This window comes from Phyllostomus discolor, chromosome 11 (genome assembly GCF_004126475.2).
Source record: "Phyllostomus discolor isolate MPI-MPIP mPhyDis1 chromosome 11, mPhyDis1.pri.v3, whole genome shotgun sequence".
Taxonomy (NCBI): Eukaryota; Metazoa; Chordata; class Mammalia; order Chiroptera; family Phyllostomidae; genus Phyllostomus; species Phyllostomus discolor.
The window spans coordinates 65396948-65416060 of NC_040913.2; the positions used below are offsets into that span (position 1 = coordinate 65396948).

General features: G+C 42.3%; 1 protein-coding gene across 6 annotated transcripts in view; it reads left to right on the top strand.

Moving 5' to 3' along the window:
* ARHGEF7 (Rho guanine nucleotide exchange factor 7) overlaps positions 1 to 19113 on the top strand; it is a 132984-nt gene that overhangs the window by 104858 nt on the left and 9013 nt on the right. For 2 of the 6 annotated variants that reach the window (XM_028527058.2, XM_028527061.2), the window contains exons 14-19: positions 1719 to 1797; positions 1994 to 2133; positions 4510 to 4734; positions 7494 to 7587; positions 11853 to 11942; positions 15014 to 15190. In XM_028527058.2, coding sequence (XP_028382859.1) covers positions 1719 to 1797; positions 1994 to 2133; positions 4510 to 4734; positions 7494 to 7587; positions 11853 to 11942; positions 15014 to 15190 — 805 coding nt within the window. Of the gene's footprint in view, positions 1 to 1718; positions 1798 to 1993; positions 2134 to 4509; positions 4735 to 7493; positions 7588 to 11852; positions 11943 to 15013; positions 15191 to 16621; positions 18067 to 19113 lie in introns of those variants that run through there. The other 4 variants (XM_028527059.2, XM_028527063.2, XM_036011465.1 and 1 more) reach the window with 3 other exon arrangements.

Genomic DNA, 19113 nt, shown 5'->3' on the forward strand with positions numbered 1-19113 from the left:
GTCCTTCTTCTTCAGCTCTCTCTGGTTTCATGTTTTGTGCCTTGAGAGGCTGAGATGGGACTCTGCTCTGACCTGAGGAAGCAGCGGTTGCCCTTTGGGTCAGGCCAGGCCCCAAGAGACAAGGCTGGTGCATCTGCTCCGGATGTAGGCGTGGATGTGCCGCCAGCGGGACCTGTTTTCCCGCTCTGCACGATTGCCTGGGGGGTGTCTGTCTCTGAGTGCTGTGAACTATGTGTTGTGAATACTTATTTCTTGCTTTGAGGGACATTAAAAAGCATTAAATCTAGCAACAACCAGAACATTCTATCTCTTGGTGTTGATTTGCTAGGTTAGATGCGGTCACACAGCTTTATTTCTGCAGGATTTCTCAGAGATACTAATGCACTTCAGTGTGTTACGAATCTTGGGAAGGAGTGCGCAGCATGCAGCGTTTTTCAAGTTTATCTGACCACAGAAGGACCAGGCACTATCTAATGTCCCACCTACCAAATGCCAGGACAGGTTTTCTTGGCCTGGATGCTGTTGATGTGGTGGACTGGATCATTCCAGCCCCGTGCACTGTACGGTGTTCGGCAGCACTGCTGGCCATCTCCTGTATAGGTATCAGAAGCAATCCACATCTCTGAGACTTTGCCAGTGTCCTGTGCAGGGCAGCCCTTTTCCCTTGCCTCGCTGAGAACTGCTGCTTTCAGAGGTTCTTCACAAGCCGTTGGCCCCCAACACTGAGAGACTTTTCCTAAACACTTGGTTGGTCACCAGGTACCACGCTGTATCAGTGGAGACATTTAGTCCATGCCCACCCATCTACCTAACCTCATGTGCCATGACCAGCTAGGCTACCGAAGCAGGAAGAGTTATCATTGGTTATACAGCCACAACACAGTCTTTGGACCAATAAGACATGATAACTTTATGTATTAATCCTGTAAACCAAAAGTACAGATAAATGGTATGGGCTGTTTTAATCCAGGGATGTTTGTTAAGGGTAGATGTTTTTGACAGGACCAAATTTCAGGGACCTTTCGGTGTGAAGCAGATGTCTCAGTGGATGTTTCAGACAGGACTAATGTCCTGCAAGGTTGTTTGCAGTCCTTTCCTGGAATCTCTCCAGTGACATTCCCCATTTTGGTTCCCAAGTCCTCTGTTTTCAGGATGGATGGGCTGGCTGCCGTTTTCTGCATTTTGGACCGTGCTCAGCACAGCTGTTGACTTCCTGTGTGACGGACAACCAAGTGTATAACTGCTGTACAATTCCTCTTGCTTAAATTTCCTCCTTATTTTGCCTTCAGACATGGGACTTTCTGTGCATTTTTATGAGGCAGATCAGTGCTTCCACTCCATAAACATGTCATTTAAAATCACGACCACAGGCTCTGGTTTCTTTTTTTTTTTTTTATCGTAATGTGTAATGTTTTTGTGTCCTCATGTTTATGTTTAGAGTAACTCATCAGTTGGAATTTATTTGTGTTCTAGGAATTTGTGTTTTAGTTTGCTGCTCTGTACCTTTTTGCTGGCTTAATATCTTGATTATAGTATTATGATTACTCATTTGTGATAGAAGCTTTTGCGTGCATCTGGGACAAACAAAATAGCTTTTGTGGTTTACAAATGTAGTTCCTCTGCCATTTCTAAAATACTTTAGTATTTACTTTAATTGATGGTATTTTCTTTACCAGAAAAGCACTAATTGTTTTTTTTTTGTGGGGGTTCTTTTTTAGGGAAAGCTACCAACAACAGGAATGACAATCACAAAGCTTGAGGACAGTGAAAATCATAGGAATGCATTTGAAATATCAGGTGATAGGCAAAAACTTCATGGATGCTGTCTTTCGTGGTGATGAGAGGCACCTTACTATTTGTGTGCAGATTCTTTTGCTTATTTCAGAGGGCTGCTGTTTAAGCCTTGTTGACTTATAATCTGGATGTGTGTGTGTGCATGTGTGTACTTTCTACCTGTATTGCCATTTCACCCTGTTTTTCTCATCTCTTGTAGGCAGCATGATTGAGCGGATATTAGTTTCATGCAACAACCAGCAGGATCTCCATGAGTGGGTGGACCATCTGCAGAAACACACGAAAGTCACATCTGTCAGCAACCCCCCCATTAAGCCTCATTCTGTGCCGTCTCATACTGTAAGGACCCCCGTATTTCTCCTGTGTCCACACTCCAGGGTCAGCTTTTGGTTGAGTCATCAGCAAGTGTCAAGTAATTTAAAATGTTGTCAAATCTGGATCCAGAATGTACAATACTTATATTTCTCTGCAGATATTCGCTTCTCTCCATTGAATAGTGAATAACCACACAGTGATCACTTTTGTGAAACAGCCCAGAATTGTGCTTCATCACATGCAGTTCAGTGGTGCTCCGGTGGGAGGGTGCTTCTGTGCTCCGAGGAGGCCTCGAAGACTAAATAACTGCTCCCTTGATGCGTGTTTCTCTCAGCGTTTTAACTGTACTTGTTATGTTTAATCAAAAAGCAAAACAAAAAAATGAGTATTTGTGAAGATGAAAAGGACCAGATTCATGTTGAAGGCATTAAAATGTAATTTTTGATTCATTTTGATTTAAAGAAATCCACTTAGAAAGCCTCAACAGCTCAGCTTGTTGGCTTTTTAGATACTTAAACATTTCAGAATTGATCAGTACCAAAGTGTCAGTGTTTAAAAGTTCTCTTAATTGATGTGTTTTGCTTAAGACACTGAATCATTTGTCATCTTTATCAAACACTATTGAAGAACCAGGCACACCTCTTTTACAAATGACTTACGATTACACAACATTTCCAGTTGGTAGGTTTTCCTCACATTTTTATTAGATTGTTGTGATCTGTATTAGGACTTTTCCTATCGTGTAGTTAGTTAACTTCTGCACTTGTATCTTTAACATTAGTGTTTTAGCTCTGGAAGGATGGCTGTAGCATAACATTCTGATTGCAGTATCATCATCTTATTGAAATCTCCCAATAGTTTAGAGGCTAAAACCACTAACGTGCTTTAGCTTATGTTTCGTTTCAAATGGCTCTACCATTTTTAACTTCTCCAATACTTCAAAAAATAAAGATGCTTTTATGGTACTCAACTTATTCCAAAGACATAGGTGTATATGTGTGTCAGGACTTTTCCTAATGTGTGTTTATAAAGAAAAAAATTGAAGTGCCTTTTCATTCAGATTGTCGGTAACAGTCCGAAACTAAACTTTATAAAACTTCTTATCAGATAAAAGTTTGTTCTATATTTGGAGCCTAGCTTCTCATATTCCTTTCTATCTCCCTTGGTGGCCAGGGAGGCACCCCGTCCGCTGGGATTGTTGCTCACATACATGCTTTTGAAATGTGTGCTATTAGGGAGCTTCCTTTTTGGGTAATTCTCTATTCTCCCTGTGATCTGGCTGTGTCTAGCTTGAGTATTATTTTAATTTTAGCACAAAGCATACCTCTTTTGACTTTTTCAAGTAAGGAGAAACACCACCAAATATTATTTACTACTACATTATTATTAGAAGGGATATTTTGCACAATTTTCTCCTGTGAATTACTTAGTTTGAAAAGGTTTTGTAGTAGTTGTCCAACATATTACAAGACACTCATTCACACACCAGGACAGGCATGTGGTTTCTATAGAAAGTTTATTTTCCTGTTCTTGAATGCTGAGGCATCAGCTAGGGCTAAGGTTTCCTTAAGCTTCTGTTTCAAATATTGTTCAGTTCTTTCTAATAATGGCCTTGCTCAGGCTTCTAGCTCACAGAACCATTCTGCTCTTTCTCCTGTTAATCATGCTTTATTGCTTTGGACTAATATGAGGTCATTGGCTAATTTTGAATTATTTAATTAACATTTTCTTACTTAATTGTCAATGTGATGGGTTTTCCAGGAATATAAACCCCATTAATAATGTCTTCTGAGAAATTAGATTTTTATAAATGTTGTCTTGATTTAATTTTTGTGAGAAAATTTGCTTTATTCCATGGAGTGGAAACTTTTTTCTGTAAAGAAACAGTAAATATTTTCAGCTTTAACAGGCAATGTGCTTTCTGTAACAAAAGCAGCTATCAACAGAAATGGGCCTTGCTATGCCACTTCTTTGTTAAAGAAAAACTTTGCCCACCCCTGAATCACCAGGCACTGAGTAGTATTGGATGGGGAGGATTACCCTCCCCCCTAACCACACTCCTAGTACAGGAATGCCTGTTCTTTCATAACATTCTGATACCTACACTAAATGAGGTACCTGTTTGCAAGTGTTACTCCATGGCAAATAAAAGCGGCAGTGGAGTGTCCAGGTCCTAGGCCCCCAGCGTCCTGCTGCCTCCTGACCGACACTTGGGCACAGCCTGTGGCGGCACCATGGGGGCATCCCAGAGTCTCGCTGCTTGGAGTCAGAGAGGAAAGAGAAATGATAACCTGGGGGTTATTTCACTGGGAGTGTTTAAAAATTAGCAAAATTAAGTGTGTTTGATTGAGGTATCTTTGGTAAATATTTCTGATCTTTCTGGTTCTTTTCCTTGGGCAGCTCCCCTCCCATTCAATCACCCCATCCAGCAAGCATGCAGACAGCAAGCCTGTGCCACTGACACCTACCTACCACACACTGCCTCACCCCTCCCACCATGGCACTCCGCACACCACCATCAACTGGGGGCCCCTGGAGCCTCCGAAGACCCCGAAGCCATGGAGCCTGAGCTGTCTGCGACCTGCACCTCCCCTCCGGCCCTCAGCTGCTCTGTGCTACAAGGAGGTGAGGTCTGAGCAAAAGTGAGCGTGACTTCACACCTGGATGTGTTATTGGTCATTGTGGGCTGTGTTCCATTGAATTCGGAAATATGGAAAATCACATCTTCTGTCTGTGGTGTGAAAAATACAGATCAGATTCTTTGAACTCTGAAGGGTCTGCCTTTCTTTTTTCATTTTTTCCTACTGTTTGGGAGCCTGGGAGGGCCATGGAGAGCCTCATGGGGCGCGGCTAGTGTAGCATTGGACTGGACCCTCTCTGTGCCCTCCTTGAAGGGGCCTTTTCTGTGCTCACTGTGGCCCTGCCTTGAGAAATTGGAAGGCTTCACATGGGCTTCCTTTGGGCCTCTAGCTGAATCTGAAATTATTTTCAACTTCCAGTTTTGATGGGTCTTGCTTTATTTCTGCATACTGTCCTGCTGTGCCATCATAACCCATATTCAAGTTTGAGATCTTGCACAGGAGCCCTACATTTTGTCACCAGAAGCTATTTAAGATGAAAACATTTACAAATAACAATGAAAGAAAATTGACACCTTTTCTCTTTGTGTTAGGAATGATTGTGCACCTTGCTCTTTTTCCATTCTAATCTGGTGTTTTTATATGTATTATGTGCAGTTAAAATACTACTCCCACCTATAGATCAGTATTAACAGTTTCCTATACTTTCATACTAGGTTTCATACACTTAACCTGCTTTAATGAGGAAAGTGTCTTGAGAACTATGTTCTGAGAATTGTTAGCACACGAGGAAGCTTGATAATTGAAATGATGAGTGTGATTATTGCAAGTGTGAGTGGCGTGAGTGAATGTGGTTATCTCGAGTATGAATTGGGAGTGTGGTCATCCTGAATGTGAATGTGGCTGCTGTGAGTATGAGTGTGGTTATTATTTAGCATGAGTGAGTAAAGTTATTATGAGTGTCATTGTGGTTATAATGAGCATGACTGGGTAAGGGTGGTGAGTGAGCAGGAATGCGAGTTTAGTTATGGTATGTGTGACTATTAGCATGAGTGTGAATATGGTTGTGAGTGTGAGAATGCATATGGCTATCATGAGCGTTGGTATGTCCATTGTGTGAGCATGTGAATGTGGTTATTGTGAATGTGGCTGTCATGACTGTGATTGTCACGGGCGTGCACGTGAGCATGGTGCAGGGCCATTGCCTGGTACGAGTCTCCACATCCTGACAAGGATGGACTTGCCAAAGTATCTGGAGCAGACCCTCCTTCCATCCCTGCTGGTCGTCCTAAGTATTTTAAGACACCTAGAAAAGTACTACATGAATTATAATCAATTCTTAACATTTTTTGTTCTTAACAAATTTTTTTATGATACATGTCTTGCTGGTGGTCATATGTCCAAGTCAGAAATTTCTTTGTAATGGGGAGTTACTTAAATAATCTTGGTGTTCTTTATTACGTACGCTAGTGTGTACAGATAGCACAGGCAAGTACTGGTAGAGATTTCATTATTGGAGGTGGGGGGGGGGAATTGGGGTAAAAGTGTTAAGCAAAGGAACAGAAAGGCAAGGGAAGAGGTATGGCAGTGAACATGAGCATCTGGTTTTGCTAAGTCTGGCTGCAGTTGCTATTCTGGACCCCATGCTGGAGAAAAGGTTTCACACACTCGTCATTGTACAGTGTTGTTACTGAGCATGTCAAAACACTTATTGGAAAGTAATGTTACAGAGCATCACAGAAAATGGAGCAGCCAGCTCTGCCTGGGTCCAGGAGTGGGGTGCAGTGTGAGCGGACTTGCGCCCTCTGCACATGTGGTGCCTCGTCTGCTGCGCTGCCAGGAGCCTCACCTCTGTTGCCTCAGAAATTGGGAAAACCTAGAACGAGTACTGTGTTTATTTCTTTGTGAACTGATTTCTGCTGCATTTCTAACAGCTTTTTAATATTTATAGAATGTATTTTGAAGAGATACCTTTAAAAATCAAGCTTTGCTCCCTGTGTACTCTGTCTGATTCATCCCATAGCACAAGTCACCTCTTGAGTCTTGGCTTCTCATTGTAAGGTTCATAAACAGACGGTTTATGTAGTTTAAATGATACCGATATTTAATACATGTTTGGCAGTGGAAACATTGCCCACTTCACTGAACGTCGTCCTGCCGTCAGGTTTGCACCTTCATTTTCTGCAGTTTTTAGAAGCTGTGTTACAGAGGCAAGAGGCCGACCTTTACGTTGTGAACATAGCTCTGAATTAGCGTGAATATGCTGTAGACAGCCCGTGTCTGATCTGTGCATCTGCACTGAAGGCTGACAGGCTGATCTATCTTACTCTTTCCCTTTCTTCTCCCTCAGGGTATCAAATATATTTTTAAAGGGGTTTACTTACCTTTCCTTTAAAAATAGCCTCAGTTTCCTTATCTTTCTAGTTAGCTGCAGCAGATGGGGCTGCTCCAGAATTAGCAGCATGCGTGGATCTTTGTGCACGCATCAGCCAGCTGCCCCTTCCCTCTTCTCCAGAAGCTGCCAGCCTCCCTGCAAGCCTGCAACACCTCTGCTGTGTGTTGTGACAATGCTGATGGATCCAAGTAACATGAGGATGTTCATAAGAGTCACTGCCTTGTTATTGACTTTAAATTAATGCTCAGCATTGGCAAATAAAAAATCAAACTAGGAGAGAAGCAGGAAACTCTTAACAGTGAATAATTGTAGTGATTTAATATTTCACACCTTCACAGCGACCCTTACTGATATGCCAGTAAGAATTACTGCCTTTGGGAATAGCAATTTTTCGTTTTTTGTTTCCTTAGGATCTTAGTAAGAGTCCCAAAACCATGAAAAAGCTGCTACCTAAGCGTAAACCTGAGCGGAAGCCTTCAGACGAAGAGTTTGCGCTGAGGAAAAGTGAGTACTTGTGCATGAAGACGCGAGTCTGCCTCACACAGGCATAGCACAGCATTCCTGCGATGGGAGGTGGCTCTTCAAAGACTTCAAACACAAGTCAGGGTCTGAGGTTTGGTGTTACTTCTAAAGGGGACTGAGCAGTGACAGCCACAAACCAGTGTAGATACTTGCCGACCGGAGAGAGACACTAGTGATGAAGCATGTGCGTGGTTGTCCCTGTAATGGAACCATTGGCTGTCTCTTGGCCTCTGTGTCAATCATTTTGTCTGGGCAACCAGTCCAGGGCTGCGGGGTGACCTGAGACCACCTGTTCTTCCTGCCCCCCTTTGCCCTGAGGTTTTCACATGACAGGGCTGCACTCCCCCAGTGGTCTCTCACTGTAGGGCCCATTTTCCCCAGGCCTGTGTGCCCAGACATCATTCACTGCTCAAGTGTAAACTTGTGAAACGCTAGGCACGGTATCGAATTCAGCTCTGGATTTCTCAGCCTCAGGTACAGGGGGTACCTCACACACAGGAGATGCTCATTGGACAGTGTGTGAATAAGTAGAGCTGTTTCTAGAAGCAAGTGATTAGAGAGCTTCAGCATATGCCCACCCACTTCTTCCCAGTGTTGAGCCCATTTCCCACTGCCATGGGGAGGAAGGGTTTCATGTAAACAGGTGGCTGTGGGGCTGTCTGGCACTGCAGGAGAGCCTTGATAAGGACATGGCCCTGCCTGGTAGGAGTCTCGGGAGCTGTGGGATCGGCTGAAAGGGCTCTGCCTCCCCACCGCTCTATCCTTGCTCAGCCTGCTCATCTCTGTGTCCCCTTGCTCTGCATGCGCCCCATGCTTTTTCAGAAGTTTTCCTGACTCTCTGTAGCATTGCTCCTCATTTTCACCACACCCGTTTGGGGCCCTTCAGGGGCTCATTTCCAGAAGAAGGCTGCAAGGAGAGATGTTTTTAGTCAGAATGTGTGGCAGACATCACCCAGAGGAGGGGGCAGTGGCTATAGGTGATCCTGGAGGTCTGGCAGCCTGCACTTGAGCCTACTCTGCTACTAGTCACTGTGAAACCTCCTCGTCCTTAGAACAGGGGTGATGATAAGCTGGGAGAAGTAAATGCAGTGACGGCCTAAAGGCAGCTGCTCTGTGAACATGAACTCTCACTGCCCCTGACACCTGACATAGTGCAGTGGGCACCATGTATTTTGCCACCCCAGTGGTCATTTCCTTCAGATTTCAACATGCTCTAGGGCAGCTCATAAAATGGAGTAATGAGGCTGTGCATTCTAGTGAGGAGAGTCAGACCTGGGACTGAGCATCTGCTCCACACTTAGCAGCTGTGACTGTGGAGTGTTTGGTGGGTGCCTTTGTCAGCAGGCATTTGCTCTGTGCGAAGGCTCTGTGCTGTGCATTGGGACAGGTTGCAGATGAGGTGCCATTCCCTCGACAGAGATTTATTCAGTGCCTCTGTGTGCCAGGTGCACAGCAGTAAGCAAATGAAAACCCCTGTCCTCGTGGAGTGCTGCTTTCATACAAAGATGCAGGTACAGAAGGGAGACCAGATAGGCAAATGTTAGCGTGTTCGTGTGAAGTGCAAGGGAGGGGGAGATGCAGTGGGGCTCTTAATAGGGAGGTTGGGGAGACATGGGTGTGGGGGTGTTGTCTGAGTGAGCAGTTTGAAGAGGTTGAGGAAGCCAGCTGAGCAGCTGTCTGGGGAGAGCTTTCCAGGCACTGGTTCCAGAGTGCCTAAGCCAGGAACCCCTGTGGTATATTCAGGGGACAGGAAAGAGCCTCCTGGCCTGGGCTTCAGGTGATGAGGGTGGCAGGGAGATAGTGAGAGATAGTTCATTCCCAAAGGTACTTCAAGCAAACTTGCAGCCAGTCCAGTTTCGAACAGAGGTCTTGATGGGACTTGCATTTTAATAGGATCACTGACTCCTGTGTTGAGGACAGACAGGTAGAGGTGGAGACAAGGAGACCAGGTTAGGAGACTGTGCAGTAGTCCAGGGGGGGATGGCATAATGTTGGCCTGGGCAAGGAGATGACAGCAGGTGAAACATGGGCGGAGTTCAGATTTCTTTGAAGCGGAGCCTCCAGCAGTGGTTCTCTACTAGGGATGACTTGGTCCTGCCAGCGACACTTAGTAATGTCTGGAGACATTCTGGTGTCACAGCTGGGTGAGGGTGCAGGTAAAGGTCAGGGATGGTGCTAAGCACCCAAGACAGCCCCACAGCAAGGAATTATAGCAGGTCCTTGAACAACATTACATTACAGTTCTGATAAGTCATAGGAACTCTTGTTTATATCAGTTAGCCTATGGTGGAATTGGTTTCATTATACATCATTTCACATAAAGTCCCAGAACCTCTTGATGATGTTGAGTGAGGACTTAATGTATCTGACCCCAAATGTCTGTAGGCTGCCATCAAAGGTTGAGAAACCAGGCCCACAGGATGAGCTGTTGGGTTGGACTCTGTGTGTGAGAGTGAGCCTTTCAGCCTGAAGGTCCCGTGATAGGGCAGAGGGTTAACAGGATTTTGAGGCCCAGGGGAAGGTCTGGGCCAGTGGTGAGAATTTAGTTGTTCCATGTGCTTAAGATGGTTTCTGAAGCTGTGAGAATGAATAGAGAAGAAAAGGGTCTGAGCCTTAGGAGATGAGGGAGGGAGGTAGGAAGGTAGGTAAAGAGCTCACAGAAGAGGAACCAAGAGATAATAAGAAAACCAAGGGTTTTTGTGTGGGTTGGAAGAGAAACTTTTATCTATGTGGACCTCCATGTAGCTAGTGCCTGTGTGAGCAAGTACTTCCTAAACTTGACTGCGCCAAAGTTACATTGTAATCTTGTGAGTTATTTTCACTTTTTTTACATTCAGAATCCTAGAAAATTTTCTAGTTGGTAAAACAGTCTGTGCCACATAAAAAAATGTTTGCTGTTCTCTCGTTAATTTACCTTTTTCAACCTTCCTAGGGAAGCCAGTGCCCTTTCTGGCATCATAATGCTTTCTTGGCACTGAGGATGATGCTACTGCACTTAACCCACATGTGAAGATGATAATCCTGTTAAATCAGTTGGACAGGTCGTTTTTCTTTTGGCCAAGAGGGAATGGCCTATCCCTGGAAGTTACCTTGCACTGTGTCCTGAAATTACACTAGTTAAATGTTACCTTTCTTACTCCTAAGAAAGGAGCTTATTATGGGAAACTTGTTAAATGATTGGTCCCAATTATTGAAATTTAAGTCAGTTTCTCAGTTGCTTTTAAACTCAGGGTACTAAAATTTTTGAGTATGAAATTTTTGGCTTATCTTGCAAATGTCTATCTTACTATCGTAAAATGATGTTGAGGCTTTATGGTGCACTTATAAATATTTCAGCCTTCCATTCTTTCCACATGTTTATTACAGTAGGTGAGCCTTTTAAAAATAGATACCCAAGTAATATCTTAGAAAATGTAGAAAAATACAGAAAATCTAGGAAAACAAACCAGAAACAATTTAACCATAGAATCACATGAAAAGTGTGCTGGGTGAGAGGCTCTGTGCCCATCTGATACCATTAGATGCTGTTCACCACGGGGGTTCTGTTCTTCGTGCCTGTGATCTCTGACCGTGAGGCCTGTGTCTGGAATAATCCATTGTTTAAGGAAGAGCTCTGGAGTGGTAGACGAAATCCTTAGTAGGAATTCGTGGATCAAAGGAAATACTCTTTTTAAAGCCTTTAATAAATATGGTCGTATTGCCTCTCTGGAGGGTTTTGCCTGTCTTTATTCCTACAGCTGTGGTTGGAGGGAAGACTTTTCCTCCCTGCTCTCCACGTGCACACTGGGAATTGTCAGGCTTTTTTGTTTTTTGTCAGTGTGGTATGTGTTAATTTTCATGTCTTTTGTAGTGAGATTGAATATCTTTTGTTGCAGACTGTGTTCTTTTTGTGTGAATTTCTTGTTTCTAGTTCTTGCCTATTCAATTTGAGGATGTGGGATACTGTTTTCTTATGGATTAGTAAGATCACTTTCATATATTTAGGAAGTTTACCCTTTCTCAGATATGTTGCAGACCAAAACTACTTTTACAAAGCTAAAAATAATTTTGAATGTAATTGTTTTGTAAATATTGGAAAACAGTTATCTGACAAGAAAATAAAAGGAGAGCTTGTCTTGATTGTCCTCATTTTGGTTGAGTTGATGACTTTGCATTGCTCTACTTAATGGTGCTAGTTATTTTGGATTGTGATGTGTTGTACTTGTCGTTTTTAATTCGATTGTGACGTGTTGTGTACGTCTTGACAGGCACAGCTGCTTTGGAAGAAGACGCACAGATTCTGAAAGTCATTGAAGCTTACTGCACAAGCGCCAAAACACGGCAAACACTCAATTCAAGTAAGTTCTGCAGTCATGTACTGGAATTGTGGTGCTTCGTTATGTTTAAAATCATAGTCAGAAGGAACCTGTGCTGTAGGGGCCTGTGCACGGCTCCTCTGTGCTGCCCAAATGGTCCTGGGGGAGTGATGCTGCAGGGTCCTACCCAGGGATAGAACAGCTTGAGCCTGACATCCCTAAATCATTGAAAAGGGTCTGAGCTATCGGTAAAATAATTGACTTCAGAGAAGATCCTACTGGGAAAACTTTAAATATAGGGTACTGCCAGAATATATAAAGCTTTCTTTTGCATACAGAATGTGGAACATTCAGTGGAACATTCATTCAGTTCAGTTATTTAAGCTATTTAAGCTATTGGTATGACAGTGGGATTTATTTATTTATTAGCTTCTTAGAATTATTGTTAAAAACATAAACCTAGAGCAAGGCTTCTTGTAGTCCACCCCCTTTTAAAAAATGATTGCATTTAAAACTTTTTAGAAGTAGACACTAATAATAAATTTATTAGATTTCAGTACCACTGAATTTACCTGCATCTTATGTTTAATGTCTTAAGTGAAAAAAACCTTAATCTATTGTGAGAATAATAAAAAGGGGGCTCTTTTTTTTCTGAAATGTCCCTGGCATTTGAGAGTGGAGTGCAGCATGGCGGGGCGGGTGGAGCAGTGCATGTGATTTGTTCAGAAGCATGGGGCCAAGTCCGCCCTTTACTGGTGCCTGGGCCACAGGCACCACGGGGCGTCCTTTTGTACCGCTGTTTTTTACATGGGCTCTTCTTTTTGAGAACTGGATGGTTAATATATATATTGTGGCTTAAGACTGGCTTCTTACTAAGGTTTTGTATTTTTGGTTCTCTTTCCACTCTGACACCTAGCAAATCACTTATTTCACCTTCATTTCCACTACTTGCAGTGTGGTGATTGGAATCAGTGTCCTGTCCTGTTTTAAACTAATGATGAGAAAAAAAAAAAAAGAAAAGAAAAGGTGGGAAAAGGAATTTCAACTGCTCTAGCTTTTGTTAAACATGAAGATAGGGCTGATAGGATTAAACCCTAGGTGGCATCTGCAGATAATCTAGAAACTCTTGTGGCGAGTGTATTACATACCCCTCCTATGACATTATAACTTCTTTGTCCATACTCTTACCAGTGACAATGCCTTTCATAGTAACTAGTCAGCAGAGGAGAGAAAGGGAAAGGCATGAATGTTGAGTATGTATGCATAAAATCAAGCAATAATTTATAAATACAGATTATTGTCATTTAAGATATTACATAGCTTCATATACTTGATAAGAGATTGTATTTGAAGTGATAGGCTATAAAATGTGGCCATAGTTTTTTGGGTTTTGAATTTGAAATGTTAAAGAACTACTCATCTCAACTTCAACCATTTGAAGTAAAATTTTAACCTGTTAGAGGAATAGACCAGGTCACGTGGGCTTTAGGTATGTTTTTGTGCAAGCTGCATTTCTCCATCCAAGAGATAGCGCCCTGTGATGTGCCTGTGGCCTTGCTGCTTCTGGCTGCCTGGAAGGAATGGCCCATAGTTTGTGCACATCTTTTCTTACCACATAGCCTGTATTATGTGTTTCCATTTCTCCTGTGCAAGAAAAGCATTGGACAAAGCACTGGTTTTTGTTTTTAAGTGATATTACATGCTAACCACTCTGGAGCCTCCTATACACAGTCATATGGCCTTAAATCTAATTAAGAATAGGTTGTGCTGGGAAGGCAATATCCATAATACATTTGGAAATGGGATCAGAGTGAAAGCAGCTCTTTTCCTAGTAAGTGTTTAGTGAAGACAGTTAGGATACCATTATCTTGCCTAAAATTCAACTCGGTTCAGTATACATTTAGATGCCAGTAAGACTACAAACCAAACATCTTTGGTATTGATTTCTGTTTTAAGGAGATAATGACCTGTATAGACTATAGGGATTCAAGTAAAGAAATCCAAACCAGTCAACTGCTTTTTCTTGTTATGAATTTGGAATGGAATTAACTTTGATCAGAAGCAGAGACAGGATGGGTCCAGTGGTTGCTGTCTGTGCCATTCCCCGCACAGAGGGGCCCCTGGTTCCCACTGTGTGTTCTTCCAGCGCCCTTTGTCCCTGGCCCATTCCAGCCTGCATGTCTCACACATAGCCGCCTGCCCAGTGTCATTGCTCACAGGTGCCAGCCACTCATGGGCTTATTTCTGTTCTCCCATTTGGTGCCCACTTCCTTCAGTTGTCCTCCTTTTAACATCGTGGCATTGCCAGCTCACGTCTGTCTTCCTGCCAGGAAAGGGGGGCTGCGTCAGGGTGGCTGACATTTGAACTGACATGGCTTCCCCCTTTATCCATGCCCACTGGCTGAGGGCTCTAAGGAGTGGAGATGTGGGGGATGGGAAAGGGGCAATGAGAAGGAAGTGGACCCTATTTAATTCCTTTTTCCATTCTGAAATTTTTACAGTGGTTATAGTTTGATAAGGTAAGTTTTAGACACCCCCCACCCCACCATCATTAAGATGACTTCTGGTGATTTATAGTCTGCCAAAGAGCTGAAGCAGTAAGTCAAAAATCCTTTGAAACTATTTTGCACTCAACATCCACTTAATAAATAGGAAACAGTTTTTAATTAACCACATAAATGGTTCCTTTTATAAATAATGTCCTCAGTGGGATTATTTTGTTAATAGAATGTAGGATAGAATTGGTTACATGTTAAATATATATAGAAGCATTTGTGGACATGGCATTAATTGGAAAAAGATTTAACTGAGAACTTAGCCATATTTTTAAAAGAAAATTTTGAAACAATATCATGCTTTAGGTTTATTTAAATGATAATTAATCTGGTTTTATTCTAAGGGTTGTGCTAACTTTGTTATTAAAACTCAGCCATAAATAAGGAGAAATAAATGAACATTGTTGCCATTTTTTAACAGTATTTTCTCTTTTCCTTCTCTTCCCATCACCTTTTGCTTTTGTTTTTATGTTTTTGGTTGTGGCTCTTCCTGTCCGTCTTCCTTCTCATCCCATCTTTGCCTGTTACACCTGTCACTCCATCCCACCCCTGTCTTAGCATGGCAAGGCACTGACCTGATGCATAATCACGTCTTGGCTGATGATGACCAATCAAGTCTAGACTCCTTGGGTCGTCGCAGTAGCCTTTCTCGTTTGGAGCCTTCAGACCTCTCGGAAGACTCTGACTATGACAGTATATGGACAGCCCATAGTTACAGAATGGGTTCTACATCTCGTAAGAGCTGTTGCTCATATATCTCTCACCAGAACTAATGCACTTCTGAGCTTTCTTAACAAACGCTTGTTGTATCGCAGCCTGCTTTTCTTAGATGTTTTCTTGCTGTTCCTTGTCTCTTTTATGTGATATTTTAACAACTTTTGAGAGCATTTCTGATATTTCCCATGTACTTTGTGGAGGCTTAATTGCCAATTCAAATATCCATTGGAAGTTACTTAACGATTGTTGAAGGAGATGGTGAATTCACACAGCCTATACCTAAGAGTTCTTTTCTTAGTGAGTAGTGATGGTTTTATAGCCCCAAATGGTGGTGGTTTTTTATTCTCAGTGTAGCAACTGTCTCATTTCTTTTTGGATACAGCTATATGAACACTTTGATATTTTATACTGAAACCATACAGGTTTGTGGTCTAAGTGCCAGTAACATGGCGGAGACTCTGGCCTTATACATAGGGATCTAAATTTTTTATGCAGCATGGACACACTGGTCAAGTAGTTGTGGAGAGATAAGAAGAAAATGGAATGCAACAAAACTACTGTGAGTTCAATTTAGGCAGCTGCGCTCTGAGGTGACCACGAAGAACCATGTGTTGGTGTGGGCTTTGGGCCTGGGCAGCACAGAAGAGCTGTGTGTGCCCCCACAGCTCTGTGCCCGTCAGTGTGCCACACATGGTCTTCTCATGCCCCGCACTGGCCCGTGGGGTGGGAGTTTTCCTTGCCAAAGACCAACTTACTGTCAGAGCTCAGACATTGTCATCACACCAAACTCTCCCTAATTGGAGTAATTTCTCTTAAATGGCACTTAGCAAGCCTGTACCACTCTACTGAAGGTGTAAAGTCCAAACTCTGAAGCATCCAGCCTCTGAAAGTATAGATTAGACTGCTTTCAGAGAGAGGCATGTGGTATACTTAAAAAGGCGAGTGCTTTGGCTTCCGTCACAACCTGGCTTACCCTGACATCCATACTTATACTGCCTGTGATGGACACATTGTTTGTTTTCAGCACCTAGCTGCAGTGAAACTCCATTTACAGCAACCCTGTCTTATGTAGCCCTCATTCTTGCTTGTAATGGGGATATCTGAGTCTGTTGAAGACTTACTAAGTTGCCATGTAACTCACTTAATAGGAAATCTCAGATTGGGGCAGACTCCCCCATTTTCCTGGGATTTGTTGTAAGGAGATTTCACTGGCCTCACTCAAGACTAATTTCTGCTTCAAAAAGAACTGAATGTGACATGTTGCATTCAGTTGTAGCATCTGAATCCACATCTGGTCATTGCTAGAGGGGAAGCACTGTGTTCTCTCCCTTGCATGCTATATTTGGTGTTAAATGAAACCTTCAGGTTGTGTTTTAAGTATTCATTAAACCAGCTTCAGAAAACAAGATGCCATTATAAATTGGGAATAACATTTTTTCCTTTCTTCAGGGTGGCTGTAATTCCAGGTGGCTGTGAATGCTCTCTTCCCTCACCACACCTCCTTCGCCAACCCCATGTATTCAGTGTCCTGATCTTGTTTGCACAGAGACATCTCTGGTGCACTGCGTCCTTGTTTCCTGGGAGCTGGGTCCTGTGGCTCACAAGCCCAGAGGTGCTAGTGAACTCCCGGCAGTAGCATATTGCTTAGAAATTCAGACTGCTTCAGTACTGCATGCATGACCTAATGAGGTCATTAGGAAAACTGATCATTCCAAATATCTGTCTGTTTCCAGGCTTATGCCATCTGGAGATTTCATATTTTTATATTAATTAGTATAAATAAGAAAGTCGAGGAGCAATCTTTTAAAATTCAAGCCCCCTATTAACTCATGGTAGAGATAGGGTTTATATGTGTTAAGCCAAATAGCAAATGGAATTTTTGGAGAACTATGGAGTTCATATGCTTACCCAGTATCATGCAAGGAATTTGGAGGCAGTTTTGTTCTCTATCATGTAGAGTAGTCATCTTTTCTATTATTAATAGAACATTTTTTGTTTGCTTTGAGACTATAATAATTGGTGCATTGGCCTTGATGCCTTTGCCATGCCTTAGTAAACTTGGGTTGCCTATGTCATGTGCAATGTATACCACAGCATTGAAGTACAGTTGCTGCACTTGGAGTTTTAACACTAAGTATCATTTGGGTTGTCTTAATGAGACATTGTCATTTTCTATACACCAAAGTTTTGACACTTTCCCATGATTCCTTTTTGTACCAGTTAAAGCCATTTGGACAACGATTTTTGTTGATGCTAAGATCACTGCACAGTAACAACCTGGCTTTTTGTTTGTTTGGATTTGTTTTGAATGTCTGGCACCATGAGCTCTTGTGACCTGGTTGGAAGTATTAGTGCCACAGGCCTGAAAACAGTGGCGTGGCAGTGGTGATGAGGCGCCTAAAGGGCCGTATTTTTACTTCTGTGGAACTTCAGTCACGCTGAAATAGTATTTTATGTTTATACAATTCTGTAATATCTATGTGTACAGTTAGTATTATAATGAAAGGATGAAGAATCTGAACTAGAAGGTAGGTTTAAGCCATTATCAGGCCCTTTGCAATTGGCCTAAATGGTGTTCCCATTGAATTAATTTGCCACAAGTATATAAGCTATATTAATTGTGTTTTGCATAAAATTGCCAAAACACAGTAATATGTATATAGTGGTATAAGACCTGGAAAAATTTATATATTGTGCTTTTTATCTGTGAATGGGAAAGCCATTTTTAGTGGGTGACTGCCATTTGAAGACTCAGTTGGATGTATACCTGAATGTTGCATTGTATTGTACAGTATCATATTATTGTTTGTGGTTGCATATGGCAATGAAGTGTTTGTTTTATTTAAAAAAAAGACATCTGTTATGTACAGTTGAAATAAATTTTGCCTTTGCTAGCCTGTGGCTTTTAATATTTGTTACATGGGGGGCGGGGGAGTAGCATAGTTTGCAGTTCAATATGATTTGGCTGTTCTCTTGAACGATGTGTTGGAAGGCCAGGCGGTAGAGCCCTTTCTCTCTGCCTTGATGGAAAAGCTTGTACTTCTCAGGTTAAATGTGTCCTGAACAATGCAAGGTCACTCCTTGAACATTTTTACATCATCTGTTTTCCTCTATTTTTTTTTAAACAAGTTTTTAATCACTGGGAGGTTTGTCTTCAGAATGAAGCATTCTCATTTTTGTTTTGGGGGAAGCTGTGCATGCATAAACAAAAAAACTCAACTTTAATAGTTTTTTATTTAGACTAAGGTTAGTTTTTGTTTCTTTGTTTTTAAAGTGCATGCAGAACCTACTGGGAAGAGCACAATGAGAGGAAAGAAGCGTCTGTGCCAGTGCAGGGCTAGGACGAGTCACAGACTTGTTCACACAAATATGAGTCACTCTTCACATCCTCACATCTTCTTTTCCTAAGAAAAGGAAATTAGAATCTTATAAGTAACAAAGTGGCCCTTTGGAGAGATTTTTTTAAAGTAGCTTTTGAAAAATGTAATATTTTACTTTATTCTGAATGTTATTTTAATTTCAGTTGAGTATAAGTCAGGGTTGTCAAATTCATTTTCACTGTGGGCCACATCAGCCTCATGGTCGCCTTCAAAGGGCCAAATGTAGAGCTCCTTGCCCTTAACTTAATTAGTTAAGGAGTTACCTGTATAGTCCTAAAATTACGTTTGGCCCTTTGGAGGTAACTGCAAGGCTGAGGTGGCCCCCAGTGAAAATGAGTTTGATATCCCTGGTATAAGTAGATGGCAGATACTAGAAAGATTGTGAACTTTGCTGCAAATAGACCACCAGCCATATAGGCAGACATTCTTTTTGATAAAGTGTTGATAGCCTTTGGTGGAGCCGACTCACTCATGTATACACACACACACACACACACACACACACCCCATACGCATGCCCTGGATTTGACAGTCATGTGTCATGAGACCAGGCACCTAACT